This window comes from Ambystoma mexicanum, chromosome 4q, assembly GCF_040938575.1.
Source record: "Ambystoma mexicanum isolate Mex_15411 chromosome 4q, UKY_AmexF1_1, whole genome shotgun sequence".
Lineage (NCBI taxonomy): Eukaryota > Metazoa > Chordata > Amphibia > Caudata > Ambystomatidae > Ambystoma > Ambystoma mexicanum.
Genome location: NC_090928.1, coordinates 143,793,977 through 143,817,395, shown reverse-complemented (window position 1 = coordinate 143,817,395; position 23,419 = coordinate 143,793,977). Strand labels below are relative to the sequence as shown.

The 23,419-nt window shown below is 43.9% G+C and overlaps 1 protein-coding gene across 2 annotated transcripts in view; it reads left to right on the top strand.

Annotated features, from left to right (window-relative positions):
- Positions 1-23,419, top strand: part of KATNA1 (katanin catalytic subunit A1) — a 438,379-nt gene that overhangs the window by 79,398 nt on the left and 335,562 nt on the right. For both annotated transcript variants that reach the window (XM_069607673.1, XM_069607672.1), the window contains exon 3: positions 9,513-9,667. In XM_069607673.1, coding sequence (XP_069463774.1) covers positions 9,513-9,667 — 155 coding nt within the window. The remainder of the gene's footprint in view (positions 1-9,512; positions 9,668-23,419) is intronic.

The following is a 23,419-nucleotide window of genomic DNA, read 5'->3' as shown; positions in this document are numbered from 1 at the left end:
GCCCTTCACCATAGACTCCGTCTCACGGCCGAGATTCTGGACCAGAGGGAGCATCTGTGCATACTGTTTGTCTAGCTCAGTGGTTTTTAACTCTAGGGTGGAAGTCCTTGTTGCCAACTGCACCACCTTCTGTTAATTTATCCAAGTTACCCTCTAAATGCGGCATTGACTGCTCAATACGTCCCAGGGCGATCATGACCGGGTCGGGTGTTCCAGCTTTTACAGGTTTGGTTGCCCACCACAAGGTGCATAAAAATCTATACCCACCCCTTTCCAGATGCCATTTCCCTCAGCTGAGCATTTAAACAACTGTAAGCAGGGCAATCTCTACTACATGTCAGGGACAGGAGGGGTTAAAGGCATGAAGGTGAAACTGGCCTGGCTCCTTTTATTGCAGCCTCTTTCCATGTCAGTGGGTAACTTATGTGCGGGGTTCTGGCGTACTCCGGCAAGGCACCTGCCTCCCACCACGGCAAACACTGAGGCAAAGTACCTGCTCCAATACTTCTGATGACTTCACGTCCACCCACCTTCCTGTACTGTGCGGTAGTCAGGATTCTGCACTCGTCTCCTGGAGACTCGCATGTGCTCTGGTGCCTCTGCTATCCGGTTCTCGGCCACAGCAGCAGTCCCAGCAACAGCCGCGTCGGGTGTGCCACGCATGAGGGGAGAGAACCCCTTCGCACTTCCCTCGATCCTCACCGCACTCACACAGAGTGCATCCCCGCTGCTCAAATGGCTGCTACTGCCTGAAGAACCGGGTGCTCCCAGCTGCCCCCGCCGCCACAGGTCATAGGCGGCCAATCTACCTAATTTTTAGTTAGCAGGTGCACTGTCGGTGGGGCCACCTCCTCCGTGATTTTCACCTCTTCTTGCTCAGGGACAATGGTCCCGTGGCTGTCGGGCCCACCCAGCCCGGGAAAGCTTCACTGTAGAGCAGCCATCTTGTTGGTGCTCGCTAGCGCCCCCCCATAATCCAAATATTGATTGGCAAAATAAAGATTGATGGACTCTATTGTGAATTTGATCATAAGTGTAGGACACCCCCGCTCCCCTTGAGGTAATAAATCGGCAAATTGTATAAGATCGATGAGTGAGACATTGGTGGAACTGAATGCAACCCAATCTGTAGCGATAGTTATCATAGGTGACCATGTCGATGCTCCTGCTGATGATTGGGTGAGGGTAGTAATAGATATGTTTTTCCCTCTGTAACATGTGATTTTATTTAATTTCTTTTAATTGGGGGGGGGCCGCACCCCATGTTATCCCACGCTTTTAACCCCACCGCGAAACACCCCCCCACCCTTTATAACCCCTTGCCCCCAACCCCCATATATTTATTTTCCATAGTTAAAAGATGTTTTTAAATTTTGGCTTATACGACCTAGCAAAAATTCTTAAAGCCAAACCGTAGTTTTTGGTCTCATTTTTATAAAGGTTCTTTCAGCAACATTTTGGGAACAAAGACGTTATCTGATTTCTGGAAAGAATCCTTCACGATCACAATATTTAAAAATGGGTGGTTGAAGCTCCCCTAAAATGTATAGATTGCTTGCAATGCAGGAAAAGTATTTTTGACTATACTCTTAAAAGAATTTAGTGTGTTTAAAAAAAAAAAAAAAAGTCTATTAAGCAAGGGCTTTCTACAAGGGCTTTCTAACAATGTACAGCTTATTGGCGCTTGAAATACTTGAAATACTCAAGTAATCGAGACTGTAAAAAAACACCACTCCTATGTTTTTTTTTTTAAATTATTTATTTTGTTGCAGCATTCAATTCTGACAGGCTTGTAGCTATACTCCCCTACCCTATTCCCCCCGACCCCCACCCCCAGCCCGAGCCTAGATAGGCCTGAACAAAGCTAGGGCTGTGGTGAGGGCTGGGGACCTTTACAGGCTATGTATGCCCACCCTGAGTAGGGACGATTGCTATTCGCACCCTGGAGTTTGTCCGGGGTGCAGATAGTTTATATTTTTACTACAGGAGATGGGCACCACGCATCTTTCATGAGCCCAATCGCACGTGTAAAAAAAAAAAAAAACTTTAAAATCAAGATGGCCTCTGCCATAGGAAAAGGGCCCTTTTCTATTTCCATGGCCACCGCAGGTCTAGGTAAGTGGGGAGGGAGAGAGGTTGGTAAATTGTGCAAGTTGTCTTTGGGAGTTGAGGGGATGGGGAAGGTAACTAGGAGAGGCTGCCTGTTGCCTCCCCACAATCAAGATGGCGCCACCTGGGGAAGGGCCTCGGGTTGCTGGAAAAAGTGGGGTTAACAGTGTGTTCCCCGCCTGCTTTCCCAGCCACTTGATTGCCTGAGCACCCTTACCCGGTTGCTAGTGTTATGTATGATCAAGGAATTATACAGTGACATGTTGATGGGTATAAGACTGGACAACATGGGGAACCTTTGTCAAAAATTCAACACATTGTGGTTTAAAACAAGGGTGCGACCTGGCTCTGCTGTTGTTCAGTCTGTACATTACAGATTTGCCCTAAGCATAGTGAAAAATGTTCCGGAAAAAATTGGCGAAGCATATGTGATGGTTGGGTTATGCCGACAATGTACTAATATTGGACCAAATTATTAGGTATCACCCCATTATTGCGCGGAACAAAATGCTGAAAACAAAAATACCAAATGTTTTACTGCACATTTCAACGTAATTCTATGTGGGGGGCTGGGGTTAGGGTAATACATGATGCAGGGGGTCTCCCCATCTCCTCACCCCCCGCATATAATTGTGTTGACATGTCACAAAAGTAAATCATTTTTGTCCTCAGCGTTTTTTTCCCACAGTAATCACGTGTCCCTATTATTATAGGACTTAAAGCTGTCGAAGCTTATTGTCAGAATAATATTGACAAAAAGAAAAGTACCAGAACTGGTTAGCGCTTTCAAATACTGGGGAGTAGTGTTAAGCTCTACTGAAAACTTAGAGGTGCTTATTAAGGAAAAAAGTAAACCTGCTTTGGCCTTGATGTTCCTCATTAGAAGCTACGCTACTAAAACGTGTGGTTTCAGCATGAAAGGGCTTCTATGAATGTATACCATGAGTGTTATTCGTAGCATCCTGTACGGGTTGCAAGGAGCAAAATGAGGATTTGTTGAGCAGGAGTTGAAGTCGGGTTCAGGGTATTAGACATCACCCAGTAGGCAGGAGCTACTGCTGGGTAACGAGGAGCTAGTACATAGCAATTGTCATATCTAAATTTCACATGAGATGCACACTATAATCTACCCATTTTTATATGACATAATATACATTAAATGTATTAAACCTATTTTGTTTATTTCCATTTGTAAAGGGCACATTCGGCCCTTAGGCATTGTTGCGCTGTTGCAGAGAGCTTGCTTAGTTACCTGAACATGACATTGTATACATACATTTGAGTAGGGTACAGAACACAGGTATGTTTTTACATTTGGATAACAGGATTACAGTGTGTTCCTTGGTTACAATGGAACAAAGTGGTGCATGTTAATTAAACAGTTTAGTTTGAAGAACTTTCCGAAAGATTGTGTAGGATGCTTCATTTCTGAGATGTGTAGGTAGGGCGTTCCAGTGTTTGGGCGCTAGATGTTGGAAGCTAGCCCCGCCAGCTTTTGCTCTTTTGAATGTGTGGACAAACATCATGTTTTCATGGTGTGAGCGAGTGGGTCTGGAGGAGGAGAGGGGAGTGATCTTTGCTGTTAGGTAGGGATGTGCAGTGTGTGATATGCATTTGTGTGTGATAGTTTTGAATAAAATCCGTTCCTTGACTGGTAGCCAATGTGCTTCCCTCCTTCCTTGTGTGAGATGTTCCTTTTTAGTAATGCTAAGGGCAGCCCTGAGAGCGTTATTTTGGGTGACTTGTAATCGGTGGTTCTTTTTGTTGGAGGTGCCAAGGAGTAGGGCATTACAGTAATCTTGTTTTGTACCAACTGTGGCTCTGGCTATTGCTAATCGGTTGGTCTTAGATAGGTAGGGTTTCACAGCATAAATTATTTAGGTGGAGAACGCTGATGAGAGGCAATGGCACTTGCATGGTGTGTCATGGATAAGGTTGAGTCAATGAAAACCCCAAGTGTTTTGACTGCTGGGGAAACCTTGATAGGTGTGTTGTCAATTGTGAAGGTCTGGTATTGGGGGTCCAGTCTATTAAGCAGTTCTTTAGTGCCTACAATGAGGATCTCTGTTTTATCCCAATTGAGACATAACCCATTTGCCGACATCCAGGTCTGGATGGCAGTAAAGATGTTGTCAAGGGATGCAGAGTCTTGTTGGTAGGAGCCGGTGAGGGGGAGTAGGACTTGAGTGTCGTCGGCATAGTTGGTGTAGGCTTTGCCGCGCTCATCCAAGTCCTTGAGGAGGGGAAGGGTGAATATATTGTACAGCGTGGGGGTCTGTGAGCCTTGCGGGACACCGCAGAGCAGTGTGGTCGCTGCTGCTCGTGCTTGGTCTGAGAAGACCCTCATGAGTCTCCGCTTGAGAAAGGAGGATATCCTTGCTGTGGCATCGGCAGAGTATCCTCCTAATGCTCCTTAATGCTAAGCCCCAAACACAAGGAGTTAACATCACATAGTTGTGTGTATTGGCACCAGTTGGTACGAAGAGTCGAAGGCAGTTGTAGGTGGGAAACTAATCTGGGTGGAAGCAGGAGCTAAATAGCCCCCAGCTCCTGGCAGTTTGGAGTTGGATACCTCTGTCGCCTCACATTTTGACTGGGTGTAGAGGGGAAACGATGGTGAGCAGCTTTGGACTAGATGGATTCGGCTAGAGATGGGAAACGCTTCTATCTATCTGAAGAGTATTCCTTGATCTGAAGGCTATTCGGAATCCTGATTGTCCACCACGGTATACAGTCTTTATAATGAAAAATTAATAACTAATGATTTTAGAATGAAAAAAAACGAAAATATATGTGGGGTTGGGTAAAGGGTTAAATCTTGTGGGGTAGTGGTTGTTTTATTTTTTAGACTCATTGGGTTTTCTTCTGATCGCGACCAAGATTTAGGCACTTTGGTTAAAAACTTGAAAGGAAGAAAACAAATGGTGGGATTGGACTTCTAATATTGAATGTTAGAAAGAAAAAATCACTAGTTTTTCATAACGATTTCACAATGTGGTGCGTGAAAACAAAACCTTTTATATTATTAAGTTCCCTTTGCCCAAGTATCAGCAAGCTTTCATGCTCATTAGGATGAATCATCTTCCAATATTGACTTTCCTGGGACATAGATTGAATATTTCTAGTGGAAAGAGATAATGCAGAATGCAGGTTTATGGAAACCTCTCCGCATTTATTAACGTGATGTTCTGCTGTTCTTCAACTAACATAATTGGGCAACTTCATTCATGAGACCACCTACAATCAAGTCCAATGAGTTTTGGTATAGATGACCGATGGGCAATACAACTTCCATGGTATTTTGCATTGATAAGATTGTGGTATAAAATAGAAAATCCAAGCATGAATTAATATATTGTAAAAAACACTATGCATTTTTTTTTTTTTTTTTTATGAGCATCTTTTTTAGAACATTGGATTTTATTGTATGACAAATTAAGTGTTAAATGATTTATTAACTTTTTTGAATGTAGATGATTTGTAGTAGTCTGTTATCGATAATGTTGAAGCGTTAATATTGAAACGTAATATTATTTAATGATGGTAGTGTGAAAGGTTGATTGGTTTAACTTTAACAATACAATAATTTAAAAGTCTCGACTGTTTAACCAGCTGAGTTATAGTGCCAGAAATAACTATTCAACTCAGACTTTGCACCTCATCCTATAACAGATATAACAGGAAAGTTACAAAGACGAAGCAGTAATAATGTCTAATAAAAGCTATTTTTGTTTTAATTCTCCCCTTTTCATAGCGCTGCAAAACGCACCTATAATCATTGCACATTTTTACGTTCTTTCAGTTCCATCAACCTTGCAAGCATGAAGGGCTGAAGGTGGTCACAACAGTTATCCACAGCAGGTGCTTGACTCGCAGAGCTATCTAACTGTTGTGATTACAGTGTTGTGAAGTGTACCTCTGCGCACACATGGTTCATGTCCCCTTGTCACTCTGACACCCTTCTTCCCCACCCTGCATTCCTATCCTTAAATGCAGCTTGTGCCGCCTTGGCTCAGACTCTGCATTCGTCGGTCACTCCTACTCTCGCACATAAACCTGCGGCTCCAGCATACCGTTCAAAACACAGAAGCCAAACTTTACATCTTGCTTCCCCTTGCTTCCCCCACTTTCAATCCATGAACATCTCTCCACCTCTCAGAACCCACCCTCCTTTTTTCCTTTCCTGACAATTCTCTGACCTCTGCCCCACTTCCCACAGACACCAATCCTCCCCACCTGCTCCCCGCATTCCACTGTTCCTACACTCCAACTCCAGCAAGAGTCCACTCCAGCCAGCTCGCCCTGGCCCGTTGGTTAAACCTCCCCCACCCCTTTCTGCAACTCCTGGAGCATGAGCACATGTCCTAGACTGCTCCAACTTCCACTCCCACACCCTCTCTTGTTCCACCTCCAACTCGCACAAACCCCCGCCCTCCATCCAACACCCTGAAAACCCTCGTAGAAACCAACCTGTATTCACTCCTGCCTCTACCCCGTCGCCCTTATATACTCATACTTTCCAAGTCCCTCCTATCCCCAGTCACCACACCCACGCATACTTAATAACACCAGATCTGCCACCAAAAAAAAGTACTTTTTATTTTTTTTATTTTTTTTTATTGGTTTATTCAACCTTTAAAAAAGCAACAAAAAGATACATCACAAGTACATTTTGTTTGACTTAATCACCTATGAAAACCCTGACATCCTCTTCATTACGGAAACCTTGTTCTTCCATGACTTGCATCCCATCGCACACAAGGCTTTCCCCTCTGGGTACTCCTTGATCATGCAGAACAGACCCAGCTGAGCAGGGGGAGCAGCCATCCTCCACTAACATCACCTCATAGTCTTTCACTCTGATAATCAACCCTGCAACACTGACTGCGAATCCCTGTTGGTTAAATTCTAACTCACCCCCTCCCTCACCCACCGCTTCATACTTCGCTACAGCCTACAATATAAATTTAGTGACTTGTTTGCGGACATCCTCCTCTCTCATCACTATCTTACACTTCTAGGAGACCTCAACATTTGGTTAGATGTTCCTTCCAACCCCATGACCTGCTCACTTATTGACAACTTTGAAGCCCTCAACAAGACCCAATTGAAATCTGGCCCCACCCACACTGCAGGGCACACCCTTGATGCAATATTCAGTACAACCAATCTTCTCTCCCCTCCCTCCACCCGCCCTCTAGTATGGACCGATCACTCTGCCATCTTCTTCTCTTACAACACCCCCCCCTGTTCCCCCCGAACGCCATGCTAACTTTCTCTAATCCCATTATGTTCCGCTCTGGAACAAGGTCACTGTATACCCCGAGCTGGCGTACGCTCTGCTTTCCTTACTTTTGACCAATGGCTCCCTGATGCCCTCGCCCTCTCACCCCTACCAGATCCACTTCCCACAGACAAGTGCTTCAACCACCGAATGGAATGCTTATGGCGGGCCAGCATTTCCCCTCAGAACAAAGCCACCCTTGGCAGGCAGATCAGGGCATACAGGGCAGAAATTAGGAAAGCCAAAAGATTCTTCTGCGGAAACTGAATCTGGATTGCCCTCCATTCCAGCAAAGAACTCCACAAGATCATCCACAAGATCATCGCAGAATTCAAGGCTCCTACCGCCTCATTTATATCTTTGGGTACCATTATGTCTTATAATGTTGAGTCTTAATCTTATAAATAAAAACAAACACCAGCAGGCCTCTTGATGTTGGCTCCACTATGAAATGTGCTTTTCATCCCAGATAGGACTGTTTTTCCATTTAACAAAAGATTGCAGGATTCTTCCATGTAACAGAAAAAATTCAGATATTTTTATTTTTTAAACGGCCACTTTTCTTTGTAGGGCAATCTATACCAAAGAAAATATGCAGTTGGTGATGTGTGAGGGGAGTGAGTAGATTATGAATGAGGGAAGTGTGTGTGTGTGTGTGTTGGGCGCAGTGTGCATGCAGGTCAGGTTCCGTGTGCATGAGTTTATAGGGGCTGTGTGTGTGTGGGGGGTGGGGGGAGTGTGGGGGGTTGTGGGGGAGTGTTGAGGTGTGATGTGCAGTGGGAGTGTGTGGTGAGAAGTCTGTATGGCGCAAAGTGTGTGGTGGGGCAGGGATATTTTGGCACAGCATGTAGTGGTTGGAGGCAGTGTGTGACATGGGGACAGTGTGTGCGGGGGTGTACCTGTGTGGGGACTGTTTGTGTTGTGTGGGTATAGAGTACATGGGCACACCAGTGTACATTTGTGACATTATTTATGGTGGCGCATTGTGGTGAAGCCAGTTTTTTGTTTTTGGGTCAGTGTGTGAGAGAGCAGTGTTTGTATAGTCAGTGTTTGTGGGCAATCGGAGCATGTGTGTTTGTGCAGTGTCTGGGGCGGGGGGTGTATGCAAACCTCAATTGACGGCAGTTGATAAATGACTGTTGGAGAGGAAGAAATGCAGTGCTGTGTTTATATGGAGAATGGAGGGAGTAAGAAACCATTTTTATGCATAGCAAGTATCATTAAACTTGAGACATTGTGTGATCTGTTTGATATATCAGTTAAGACATCTCTCCAGAACAAGCTTCAAACCTGGCTGACACTTGCCTTTTTATCTTTTTGAGGTTGATATTACCCAAGTCAAAGGCATTCATCAGAACAACCATTAAAATTAAGTGCCAAGAGACTAATTAATTTGTGCTTTCAGGCGCTTAAACATTTTGGACACTAGGCTGAAAGGTAGTACCGAAGCATTCTGTTACCTGAATTCAAACACAATAAAATAAATGTTGCCAAATTAAATTACACACCCCAACGTAAAGATATGCTAAAAAAAGTCCCATGTTCATTTAACTGTTGCCAAGACTAGACTAACCCTTATTAACAAAATCAGAAAATATGCTCAGATGGCTGAATTTCAGCATAGTCTTTTACCCTGTTTAGCACCAACCTGCAATGTCCAAATACTTGGTAAGTTTCCAGAATCCTATTGTAGCATTTGCAGCGTCATGGTATGCTCCCATCTTGGACAGTCTTGTCGTTCTTCCAGTTTGCACAGACCCACAATAGCTGCTTTTTTGGTTCAAGCATACGTATAGCTTTAACAACATTATTGATCTCTATTTGACAGGTATGATTTTGTATGAATCACTTTGCAACATTTATCCAAATGCACATCCTCAATGAGACCAGGTAGCAACCTGGTTTGTTGGCTTTCTCCTTCTGGGACTAGCTGAAGAAAAAGGAGCCTCAAGCAGAATTACTTTATTAGTAGTGCTGCATTATTGTATGTTTGTGGATTAATAATGTTTTGCAGATCATCATGAGATCTACTATATGTTTTGTTCCAAATCTCTTTGCACTTAACGATCTATTTGATATCCACAAGTTACTTGAAAGATTTTTCATCGTATGTTCTCAGGTCTGGCAGGAAATAAGTGTGGAAGCAAAACATGTGAAAGAGATCATGTCAACATTAGAAAGCTTTAAAGTTGACACATCACCTATGAAATCTCAGCAAGAATTTCCTGTTCATGATGGAGAAGTCTGGTCTTTGCCTGTACCTGTTGAACGTAGGTAGGTGAAGGAAATGTGATGTGAGCATCTCCAAATAAAACTTCATCATAACCTACATGTATCTTCTTGCTTTTTAATAAAGTGCATGCTGAATTTCTCTTCCTTCATATTTGCTCCATATTGTTTCCCACTTCCTTATAGGGCTTCCTGGGGAAATTGTACTTAAGATAGGTGTGGTAAACTTGGCAACTTTACTCAAGTGTTGCTTGTTACTGCTCACACGGACAGAATATCTTGCGCCTTTGTACATGACCACTCCATTTGTAATGTAATGGTTGTCATACCCTTGTTTATGAGCAACGTTTCCTCCAGACGTTTTGGTTGGGCACCAAATTGGGAGTTCACACTGACAGCTTGAATACATGTAATACCCAGCCTAACATGGATACCATGTTTTATAACTGCTTCTCTTTTTTAGAGACTGCCTTCTTGCAATCCAGAGTGCTGGTATGGTATCCGTGTAGTTTCCTTGGCTATGGCATATGCTGCAGATCAGACTCAAGGAATGCTGGGGCTGCAGTTGTGAGACCTGCACAGTGTGCTCTGTTCGTGGGACCACACAATGCACTCTTGTTGTCTATGATTCTCCTGTACACACTGACTGCTGGAAGGCACTGCTAAGAATGGAAAGATATACCCACGGCCCCCACCACTGCTGAGGCAGGGATGTGGTTTGAGTGGTGTAGGAGGAATTGGGGGTTTGGGGTGTGGGAAGGAGTTCCTCTGGCAGGACTGTAGCTATGGGTTCTGTCATGTGAGTAAATCGATTGAATGAGCGGGAGGATGGTGAATATTCTCATCTTTAGACATACTCATTTGTTGTCAATGCTAGGTTTCTGTTTTGCTTTTACTTTTCTATCTCCCTTGCCTTTGGCCAGGTCTATCTGTGTGTGGTAGGAGGGGGGTACAGCTGGACTAAATGTCTTTGTTTTAGTATTCTCTTTCATAGAGCACAACTTTTGTAGCTCACTGTAGGCTACTGGAACAGTAGCTCTCCCATAAGAAGCATTGTCCGATTGCTCTTTTTGTATGGTGCAGAGGTATCTTCTGTGCACTTCCCTGTGTTTTATGCACTTGGCCCTCTTACATATTTTATATAGTGTTGCCCTGTTTTAAATAAATATGAACTTCCTTTCTGGTGTAGGAGAATTGTCCTCTTTTGGTACTGAACTGTCCTATCTTCTCTGAGTTAGGCAGTGCTAGATCTCCTTCATACTACACAACAATCACCGGATTCTCTACATTTGATAAAGTACTGCTATGTTTGCTTGTTATTTATCTTGCACATGTTTGTTCTCTTCGGTACATCTGTGGCTTCTTGCCTGCCTATTGCTTGTTTCAGTATTTTTGGCTATGTATGGCTATTTCTCAGTTACATACATGGTTGTGTTTCTTTTTTCAGAACAGCGGTTCTAACTCGCCTGTGTTTTGTACATGCAATTTCTCCCATTTTGTTCTGCTGTGCTGTCTCTCAATGTCTTTGGTTCTGCACAGTGCTTTGCCCTCTATTTGGTGGTGCAGTGTTATCACTCTTGTACTTGGCCCATTGTATTTGTTTTTGGTACATGAGTGCTATATTCCTTCTGCATATTACTGTCCATCTGCTGGTACAATAATGTGGTTGGTTTTACGGCAGTAACGGGGATTAAAGACTTGGTTATGTTCACCATGGAATGGTAACCCAGCCGAACAAGAATTCTGATCAAATGTTTTAATGGTACTCGACCCTGTCCTCATGTGTCCCTTCTGAATTGTTTTTATGTATTAATTGCACCGTCTGCTGCCCTCCTAGATGGCAGCAGTGCACCAGGGTAATCCCAGTTAGGTGTAAGACAATATGTGTCAGTCTGCAACATATATGTACAGCTTTTGGGCCCCTGTATCACTATTTGACCATTTAGGAGAGCCAATCCCATCTGTTGCTTTTCAGTCTGTCATTTAAACCCGTTAGTGAACGCAGTCTACTCTGGTTGGATCTGGAGCAGGTCTGATGTGGATGTATATTGTGAACCAAGGAGTCTGCCTACTGGTGGTTGTCCTGTTTCTGCTTTCTTTAAGAATAGATCACAAAGAAGCAGTGTCACTTTTGTGTTTTTAGTTTTTTGTTGTACATTCGGAATTAATAAGCTTGAAAAAGAGTGGCATGCTTGGTAGCACGGGCTCTGGTGTTAAGGAAGTGAAGCATTAAGAAGAGTTTGAAAAATCAAGGAATTGTCCATACCAGTAGTTTAAAGGATAGTTCCGGGACTTTTTTTTTATTGTCCCTACGGTTCGGCCATGTGTTTTTAAGCATAAATCGGTAGATCGTAGAAAACTTTCCTATGGACCTTACCCGACTTTTCGTCCATTAACGCACTCGAAATCAGCCGCCATTTTCTGATAATCCTATCATTTCCCCCCATCGCCCTGGCTCACCTGCGTTTGCGGCACTAAATCAAATCCCCCGCCCCTGAAACAGACTTTATCAAAACATTCATATTCTCCGCCTCTCTCTGTGACGTTTCTGTGCTGCGTAGGCAAACGCGCCCATGCGTCTTCTACGCGACTCCACACAGAACCCGGAAACCAACACAGATTAGCTCACAACACAGCGCGCCACAATTCGGAATATGAAAGTGTACTTTTAAATCAAACAGCAAGATTGTAAATCTGGTAAAGTACATTTATTTGACATCAAATGTTTAGAGAATATTCAGCGATTTGCATTTTTATTTGCTCACGTTCCAAAAAGTTTGTTTTGAGGCACGCGATGTTCCTTTGCTGTACACAGGGTCTTAGATCATCTCACAATACAGCGCCACAATTCGGAATATGAAACTGTGGTTTAAAAGCAAACGGCAAGATTGTCCATTTGGCAAAGTACATTTATTGGACATCAAATGTTTAGAGAATATTCTGCGATTTGCATTTTTCTTTGCTCTCGATCCAAAATAGTTCGTCTTGAGGCAATCGATGTTCGTGTGCAGTACACAGGGTGTTGGTTTACGATAAAATAAGCTCTTCGGTCGCACTGATAATCGCATGGCTGTTCCAACAACGAGGCACTAGGCCACCACAACGCTCTGTATGTTGCATCTAGCCGTTAGTACCGCGTAAGGGCATACTTGTACATGGCGATCGTCCCATAAAATGGTCAGGGTGCTAACGTTGTTCACGCGGAGAAGCAACTGGCGGTTGTAGAAGCCATCCGCCGGTGTCTGGTATTCGTGACACAGACAATAATGAAGGATGTACCTGTTTTAAAAACATAAAAAATGAAATTAGTCTCACCATCAGATCTTTATTAAAATTATTCATTTTATATATTAGGTCGGGAAATTATTTCATAGCTAGGAAAGTGCAACTGGGTATTATACGTCAAGGGGGGTCTGTAGGATACTGAGACAGTCCCCCAATGCAGGGGTTGACAGGGAGGCAGTACAGGTGGAGAGTGGAAGGTCCCAGGACCGAGGTCGCAGACAGTGGACCAGGTGTAGCAGGGGAGAGGGAGAGAGAAAGCAGAAACAAAGAGGAAGGTTTTGAGGTGCTTCCGTAAAAGGAGATGGTTCTCCTCAAGATAGTGCGCGGTACAAAACAATATGCCACACAGAACGAACAAGTACAACTTAACCCGTCTTTAAAGCTACTGTATAGTAATTAAATTGCGGTATAAACTCATCTAAAGAGTTACTTACATTATATTTGCATTTTCCATTGTGTCTGTGCGTAGGGCAGCCCCGAAATACCACTCCTTCTATGCCGACGTTATTTCTTCTAATGAACGAACATTAAATGGCTATCGTTTCTGAAATTTTATTCATTATCGTTTCTTATGTTATTGCACCACACCCCCAAAAAGAAGTCTTTCGGGATGGTCCCGGCCTGTCAAGGTCAAATAACAATAGAACCTTATACTGAGTCGTGGGCCATTCCGGCACCCGAGCAAAAAATCAAAGCAGCTGACCTTCACTTTGAACGAGCACACATTCCTAGTTAGCTACATTCAGTGTAAGGCCATCTCACAGGACTTGAAATTTACACTCCATCTTTGCATTTTGTCTGCGTGCTTTGCAGCCCCAGAGAACCATAAATACGGAGACATTCTATATTTTTTGAAAAATGATTTATATTACTGTTTGGTTTAATTTAATGCGCAAATGAACAAGGTTGGATAGACACATTGCATGTACACTGAGCAATCACTTTTATTTACAAAATACATAGCTACACATATTCAATGGGCCTGCGACATGAGGAGACTCGAGAGCAAAGTCACAGGTGACACCCGGGTGGTTCGCGCTACTGCACGGTGAAGGGAGGGGCAAGGGTGGAGAGACACATTGCATGTACACTGAGCAATCACTTTTATTTACACATTACATAGCTACACATATTCAATGGGCCTGCGACATGAGGAGACTCGAGAGAACAGACAATCAAATTACAATCATTTAAACCGTGATGTGTATTTCTCAATGAGCTCTTCTTTAGGTGGACATGGAACAGAGGCAATGTTGGGTGGCAATGCAGTTGTCCCCTGCACAGGTTCGTTCACAACTCCATGTATGTGCCTATCTAGGACATCAACAATAAGTCTCTCAATAAAGTCATATTGCATATCCTCAAACACTGGTTTGATAACCCATTGTTTACTTCTTTTTGTGAAGGCCTTATTGTAGCGAAGCGTCCCTAAAGTTCCGGTCGTCCTACTTTGTTGACGGCCAACATTATGGTTATGTGCCAAGACCGCTAGAAGAGTCCGATTTATCATGCCCTCCATGCCAAAATGCAATCGTTTTGGCCTATACTTTAGGCACATATTGTGGAACACCTCCAAATCTCCTGTGTGGCAGAATTCCGTGAGTCCCCTCAAATCTCTTGTTATAGTTTTATCAAATACAATCTTTTCAATGGCTTTGTGAGTGGGTGATGAAGGAATCAACCACTTCTTCTTCCGTGCCTCCTCTGTGGACAAATGGCCATGTTCACAATTGTGGAAATGTTGGTTTGTGGTCCAGCGGTGAACGTTGCTACAGTGTAACATTACTGACCGCCATTTTTCCATTAGAATTTCCAACGACGCTCCACATGTTTTTGAGCTCCACCAAAGATGGTTGCTGATTGACTTGGACCACTGTGAAATACCTTGCATATCTTTTTTTTTACCTGCAGCCGACATTTTTTTATTGATTGTTTTTGCAAGATGCCAAACGTCAAATTGGTGATTTATATTTTTGTACTCTTCTCTCATTGTCTTGGCAATTGAAACGTGTCTGTCCGTGGCTATCAGGTCGATCACCATTCCCCGCGATTGTAGTTCTTGCAATGATGCTACAAAGCCAACTTTCTCCATGGCCACTGAGGATGTACTTTGTGACACCTGCACGACCACCGAACTCACAATTTTCTTACTTTCCATGTCCTGAAAGTGGTAGGTGCAGTACTTGGCTGAAAATCCTGGGCTGTCGCACTGTCCATCACCGGCTAGCCTGAACCGTTTGCCCGCGAATGTACTATCAATAGACATTTTTTCCATTCTCCAAGCTTCGCTAATGGCTGGAAATAGATAATCGGTTTGGTATTTGTAGAACTGAGTTTTCGCAATGAAATGGATTCCCACAAACTGAAAGAAAGACTCTAACTTTTTAAAACTTGAACCACTAAAAAGTGCAGCCGCTGCACAAAGTAGATTGCCTGCTGGCAGTTGCCCCAGCATGGGTTGTGCAGACCATGAGAAAGGATGATATTTTGTACAGGTGGCATGTATTTTAAGGTTAGTGCCTCGAATTGCACGAGTCACATTAATCAATGGCTCCCCACATACTTCCCCATCAACCGAATGCCCACATTTCATCCGAATAATAATATCAATCAAACAACTATCGAATACAATGAATTTGGCCTCTTTCCTTATACTGTCACTCTGCATCCCAGCTGGTTCGGCCTGTAACGTTGAGGACATGTCACTCACATGAAAGGTAGAATCTCTGATATCGTCTTCCGCTATGTTCAGTGATATTGATGGTGTTTCATTGTCGTCCACTTCATTCTCTTCCATTGCAACATCTGTTCCTTCTCCGGCGATGGGTGAATAAAACAATTTCTTCAACTTTCTCGCGGTCTTAGTTTTTGCGGGTGTGGATTCTGTGAATTGATCTCCGACTGCATCCGAACTACCAGGAGGACATTCACTATCAATGGCTGGATGTAGTATAGCTCCGTTGTCAATCACTTCATATTCTTCCCATTGGCACGATGCATCTCCAGTCTCAAGTCCCTGCCAAAAGGTTTGACAAGCAACATCTCTCGTTCGCTTCACTGTCTGTGTAGATTTAGTTCGTACACCCACTCGCAACTAGAGGACATATTGGAAAAGGGATGTTCAGTTTAAACACAACTTACAGTATTGAACTATTAACAGTGAAAAACAACATAATATAGTGACCAGGACACTAACCTTCTTTTGCTTTCTTTTCTTTGAAACTTTCTTGCCTCGAACTTCAACATCGGGACGCTGTTGCTCCGACTCGTGTGTGCATGTCTCCACTTTCTCTTGCGCTGCAACGACTATATTTTCATGATAAGCACATCCATCACGCACTGACGCTCCATCGACTCCCTGAAACATAGAACTTTCATTAGTATGTATAATAATATTGAAAACACAAAATGTACTTGGGGACCAATACCCACGTACATCTCAATAGCAAAACACGAATGAACGGTTTCTGTAGAACATTCAAACGACAATTATTCACGCATTGTTAATCTAGTTAGATGGAACTGTCAAGATCCATACCTCGGGCTCCTCATAGACTTCCATTGATGATATTATTGAAGATGATGCTTCAGTAACTCCCTGAAACACAGTAATTGCATTAGTATGGTTTTCTATTTTGTTAAAAAGAACATACTTTGTGCAGGCGTCAACGGCTCATCTAAATAGACCTGCAGAAATGATCAGTTGTCTAAAATAAATAATGGATATCTAAATATGATTCGATTTGCTCGATCGTTGGAAGTGTCACCACCCAGAGATCTGCATCAACTACTAGGGGTGATGTTCTTGTAGAAGAAGCTCCGTCATCTCCCTGAAACATAGTACTTGCGTTAATAAAGAAGGAAGTATAGCGGATGTAATCACGTCATATGATTTTGCTTGATCGAACTGTCAGTATCCATACCTCGAAATGCATAAGAACATCAAGGGACGATGTAACTGTGGTGCACACTTCTGCAAGCTGTTGCGCCGACCCGTAACTGCATGCTCCCCCATCTTCTTGGACTAATGCTCCATCGACTCCCTGAAACATAGGACTTTCATTAGTAATGAACACAATATTGAAAAAAGAAGGCACATAGGAGGGCGACGACAGAAGGACATATCAATGGCTAAAAACGAAAGAAACATTGTGTGTAACAATCACGCTACAAGAATGCAAGATCTGATGATCTCCATCAATGGAACTGTCCGGAAACGTACCTCCAGCATCTGAGTGACATCAACGGTTGTCGTCAATGCGTTGGACTCCTCAGCATCTCCCTGAAAGACAGTACTTGCATTATTTTGGATAACAATAATTATAACTGAAAACAAAGACTAGAGGACGAGTACAAGGGTGTACCATTAGGTAAAATAATCACACGATAAATAAAAACTATTGATTTACATGCCTAAAACAAGTCAGTGGCAGAATAGCTAAGTAAGATTACCCGATAGGAGCTTGAAGGTGCTGATGACTGCAATAACGACACGGATGGAGAATCTTCCGGCTTCATATTGAGTGGATACATAAATGGGGAAATTATTGTTAGCTAATGCTACACACTACCGCAAGGCCGAGAGATAAATACGTAAACTTGACTCACCAGTGGAGGGATGTGGACGAATAGAGTGGGAATAGCGGTTGAGAGCAATTTTCGCTTCGCTCGCTGTGTGTTCTTCTTTATTAGCAATGATGTGGAGTACATGTCTGAGCTAAAGTGCCTGCTGCAGATGCGGTATCGATCACCCCTCTTGTCCGCAAAGACTTCTAGGACTCTACTTTCAAGCTCAGACGGTGGATATCCGCAATATCGGACCCATTCTCTTATCTGATCTATTGTCTTAGGGAAAACATGCATTATAGTACCTTCAGATTTACTATGAGTCTTCGAAGGGCAACCGCCAATGGAACAGGCAGGCATTGTGGAAAGTTCTGAAAAGTAAAGATCAACAATTCTCTATGAATACCAATGTGTTAAAAAATTAAATGACACATAAAAGGTCCAATGCAAGGTTCGTTTTGGTTCTTGGAACTATACACGTTATTCACATGCGGATAAGTATTTGAATAACTTTAAAAAAATAGAAAAATAATTTGACTAAACTCAGAACATGTGACTAGTTCCTTGCATGTACTGTCTTGAACGAAAAGAAATTGGACGCAAAATGATTATGGTACATGGCCTTACCTTGACGAACAAACAGTTAGATGCAGGGATCAGAGTAGTTTCTTGTCGTAGAACAGGGAGCAGTTCACAGGTTGCAAACTGACGAGTTTCCTCGAAGTGGTCACGGAAGTTCACAGAGACGAAGAGCAGATAACCAGCACCTTCACGGGTTGACTAGCAAAGCGTAAAGAAGTTCTCATTAGAAATATGAAGTGGGTTATAAAGAATTCGAAACAGGGGTGTGTTTGTGAATGAATGATGTGAATATGTCGTGGCATTATGCGGTTTGCAGGGGGGCGTCCAGCGTGAGGGGGGATGCTTGGCAGGAGACACGGGGTCTGGAAGTAGACATGGGAACAACAACCCATGCTCTATAGACCACTTTGAAGTGTACATGCTATTTGGCACCTCTTGGCCTTTATTGCTCCCTGACAGCTCCACTTGCCAGCACAACTACCCCGGTGCAAAGTGCCTTTGATAGGGCGGGGGGTGGATTGGGGCGGTGGTCGTGCAGACAAGACACAGGAAGACTCGTGAATGGAGACACACTTATGTGGATTGCAGGGGGGCGTTCAGCGTGAGGGGGGATGCTTGGCAGGAGACACGGGGTCTGGAGGTAGACATGGGAACAACAACCAATGCTCTATTGACCACTTTGAAGTGTACATGCTATTTGGCACCTCTTGGCCTTTATCGCTCCCTGACAGCTCCACTTGCCAGCGCAAGTACCCCGGTGCGAACTGCCTTTGATAGGGCGGGGGGGTGGATTGGGGCGGTGGTCGTGCAGACAAGACTCGTTTGCCGCAGGGCCTCACCAAGGAGAGGCCATCTAACTGCATGTAAGAGGCAGGCTGCAGGATCTAGTACATGGAAGGCAGGGGGGTGAGTTTATAAATACCTCAGCCTCCCAGGAGAATATATGGGTGCAGTTCACCCTGGAGACCCTGGATGCCTAGGCAGTTCGTCAGCAGCAGGCTGGCCTGTGGTGGCAAGGCGGCACGGGCCAGAGGGGGTCATCTCTGTACCCGGTGCCCAAAAGGATGATTTATTATGATCAACCATATTGATTATTTACCTATAACCATGTTTTGTATCAATAAAATCCAACGGCCTTTTATTGCCAACGCTTGAACAAAGTGGTGTGGTAAGTATTTTTGGGGGAGGAGGCAAGGCCGGGAGGCTTGTTGCCAACCCGCAAAATAACATATGTATGTCTGCTGCATATGGGTTCAACGGTTATGTGGATTGAAGGTGGGCGGCCAGCGTGAGGGAGGATGCTGGCCGGAGACATGTGGTGTGACAAGACAAGGCACAGGAAGACTATTCAATGGAGACACACTAGATTCATTTAAAAAATCAAAACAACCATTGTTAAAATACATTTTGGGTTTTATTTTAGATCTTATTTTCAATTGAACATAAATAATAAACATTACACATTGTAAAGTTCCGGTTGCAGCACATCCAGGGAAAATCCGCGGTATTGTCCACTGTCGCTGGGGAAATGTTGTCTAATGGCAAGTACCGCACAGGCAGGTATTACTCTCCGAACGCGGTGTCCGAGCCTCCCGTGAAGCCACCAAGTGAAGCAACGATAGGCCACCAGCCTGTACCACCTGTGAAAAAGAAAGATGCAATGGAACCAATTTACATGCGTTCGAATGATATGTAGATGTAATTTTATATGTGGGAGACGACCATGAAATAGTAGTGGCATCACTGACATCACAACCAGAGTATACTTACTTGTTACTCGGATTACGTGGACGAACAGTGCCGCGAAGTTCGTGCATAAGCACCATCATCATCCTCAACACGGTCCGTGAGAGGCAGGCTTCCCTGAACTCTGGCAGCTCGGTGATGCATTGCGGACTTGGCTCGCCTTCCGAAATGTAGGCCAAGCACCCGGAATTTTCACGGCAGCAGCAGTTCTCCTCCTCAGTTGGCATTAGCTTGCACCGATTGCACGTGCACCAGGTGGAGACGCCGTCCATGCGACATGGTCCAGGCTCTTCATCCGTTGACTGGTCCTCCCAACTGCCGTCCGAATCCCCATCGTTTTCGCGTGCTTGCCTTTCCAGTAGTTCCTCCTCGGTGTACTCGGGCTCGTACATATACGGCATTATTGTAGCCATTGTGTGGTAAAGAAAGTAAAATAATTTACAGAGATGGTACAGGTGTTCACAAGGCCTAGAAGCGGCGAAGGTAGCTGACCAGAGCACAGAAACGAGTCACAGAATACTCAAAGTAACACAGAGAGAGTAATGGAATCGAAAATCTGCTGCTGTGTGTTGTGAAACGGTGTGTTTATACTTATTGAGGAAAGAGGCGTCCTGCCATTTCCATGGCGACACGTCATTAGCTGAGGCGCAGCGATTGTTGACACGAAACGTGCTTTGGCGTTGGGAAATGGGCGGTACGCGTCAGCTGATGTCAGGCTCAGGGGCGGGGGATTTGATTTAGTGCCGCAAACGCAGGTGAGCCAGGTCGATGGGGGGAAATGATAGGATTATCAGAAAATGGCGGCTGATTTCGAGTGCGTTAATGGACGAAAAGTCGGGTAAGGTCCATAGGAAAGTTTTCTACGATCTACCGATTTATGCTTAAAAACACATGGCCGAACCGTAGGGACAATAAAAAAAAAAGTCCCGGAACTATCCTTTAATGACCTTTTGATAGTGCAGCACAGAGGAGAGGCTGAAGTGCAGGTGGGTTTGTGGGTGAAATGTGATGTTTCCATGTAGTGCAAAGTCTACCTGATCAAAGCTGCCTGCAGCTATTTTGGTGGCAGCCGCCAGACCTTAAATTAGTCAGTGTGACCATCTCTGCTTTCTCAGGTCCAAACTCAACTGCTTCAGTAGCAAATGCTTTATCAACCACTGCAGGTTCATTGTGTGCAGGGAGGACCCGGACCCAGAGCAGTGCGTTCTAGGTGAAAATATCTTTTAAGTTCTTTTCACCTATAAAATGATTTAGAGAGACCGCTCTGTGAACATACGGAGCAGTCTTTCTAAATGGAACTGGTTTGGGGGTAGTTGGGGGGGGAATGGGGTGGGTGGGTCTGAGAGCAGGGCAATCCTGCACGAGAGGCTGGTGGTGGGATGCAGCGAGGAACAATGGGGGGACTTGGGGGTGAAACACCATGGATATAAAATATAAACACATTTTAAAGGCCTCAAGAGAAAAATACCTTTACTATGCTGGTTTTGCGATCAATATAAAATTGGTCATTGTGAATCGGGCCTTTTCTCTTGAGAACTTTTAAAATGAGGTATTTTCACATAGAACTGAGCATAGGCTAGCCGAGCTTCCATTGGAAGTACTGCACCATAGAGCGAATATAAGAAATCTGAGGAAGTAGGTAGTGGGGACAAAAAAAAACGATTGTCAGACGTTTTGATATATGTCCCATTTTTGTACATTCCTGATCGAACAGATCAGAAGTGTGAGGGTCTTGGGCGATACAGCGGCTGCATTGGAATCCAGTACCTATGATATCTCTGGCTGTTGCGGCCATAACAGACCCAGCCCTTCCTCTAGGGAGAAGGCGAAAAGTTACTTAATGTTGAGCCTCAAAATAGATCTGCAACTGTGGGCCATCTCCAAGTTTTGTTAACTTAGAGATGGCCCACTGCTGGCTCAATTATATTCCTAAATGGCCCTACACATCCATTTTCATGAGGGTATATTAAGCCCACAGTAAGCAGCCTCTAACCCCTCCTGCATATCTCTGCTGTTATTATAATTGTTCTTTTATTACGTGCTTAATACCAGCAAGTGGTTTCTAAGCACGAGATCGGGATTCAAACCTGTGTTGCACCGCATTGTCTTGCTTCCAAGACAAACGCATTGCCCCTGAGCTATCCTTCCTCCCCATAATAAGACTGAGATCATTATTGATTGGCTTCATTATGGGGGTACAAAGGGTTGATTCTATAAACCAGCACATATTAATAACGATCTGCTTCATTTTGTAGTGAAACCTATTCTTTCTAGGAACATCTTGCACCATGTATTGCTCCTTTTTGTTTAATGTGTCCAAATACACTCTAATTGTGGGCCTCACATGATGATCCATTGTATATGGGATCATTTATCGTAGCCCAATTCAACATTTAGACTTCTTCAAAGTCCAATTTAACCTAGAAAGCTATTGTGAATTTTTACTGATGGCGGACTACAGGAACTTGTTACAATGTGCCCGCGGAGGAGGAGACTATTGAAAAGGTACATTAACAATACGGGTAATGTTTCCTCACGCATCCACCATTTTTTGTGGTGCAATAAATATGATGCCATGAAGTTCATGGGTGGAGTTCCTTTCTCTTAGATACAATAACTTAATCGACTTATTGTCTAGCAGGACTTTAAAGATTTTTCTTTAGGCCTGCTCCTGCCTTGATTTTTTTGGGCTCTTAGGGCAGAACACCAAAACTGAGCCACTCTGTCAGGCTTTGAATTAAATAGAACTGTGAGGAAACATACAGACCAAAACCCAGAAATTACTGCAAAAAGTGCAGGGGGCTCCCACATCAAGGAAAGTGAGATTGGCACCTACTTCTAGCACCCACCTCTTTTCCCCCCTCCCCTCCAACCCTAAGGCAATGGACGGAAGAGCTGATTTCTCCCCCCAACCCTCCCCTGCACCCTGGGAGCGATCTTGGGTTGGTTTTACATTCCGTAAATACCATCTGCTTAGTTGTGCCCAATAGTGCAGTCCATCCCCTGTAGGCTGATTGGATCAATCTGAGCAGTTTTAATATTTCTCCTTTTGTGTGCATTAGACGGTGAAATTGTTGGTTGTCTGTCTGGAACCTGAAGGTTGACTCATTGAGGTAGGATCTGAACATCCAGAGGGACTGCATAATCTCAAAACCCACCTTTTTTACTGTGACCCATCTAAGATCTTTACCACTGAGCCTCTTACTTAGGAAGGTAATTCCTGTGTGATCCCTGTCCTTGTCATCCAGTTGGGTGAGTACTGTCCCTATTCCAGCTTCAGAGGCGTCTGTTTGGATAATGAAGGTCTGATGGTAGTTGGAGCCTTCAGAGAAGCTGCTTACACAGGGAATCCTGCAAGCCATGAAAGGCCCTCTGACATTCCTCTGTCCAATTCACATTTTCAGTGTATACATTGGCGGTCAAGGTAGTCGAAAGGAATGCTTTGGTGCCATCATTACCCGTGATGTGTTTTTTTTATAGTAGCCAGTGAGGCCCAAGAAGTCTCATTTGTGTCCGAATTTTGGATGTTTCCCAGTCCTGCAACCAAAAAAGCTTATAGAGAAACCTGTAAGAAGGCCTTGCACTTGTATGGGTACCCCCAATTGTGCAATATTCAAT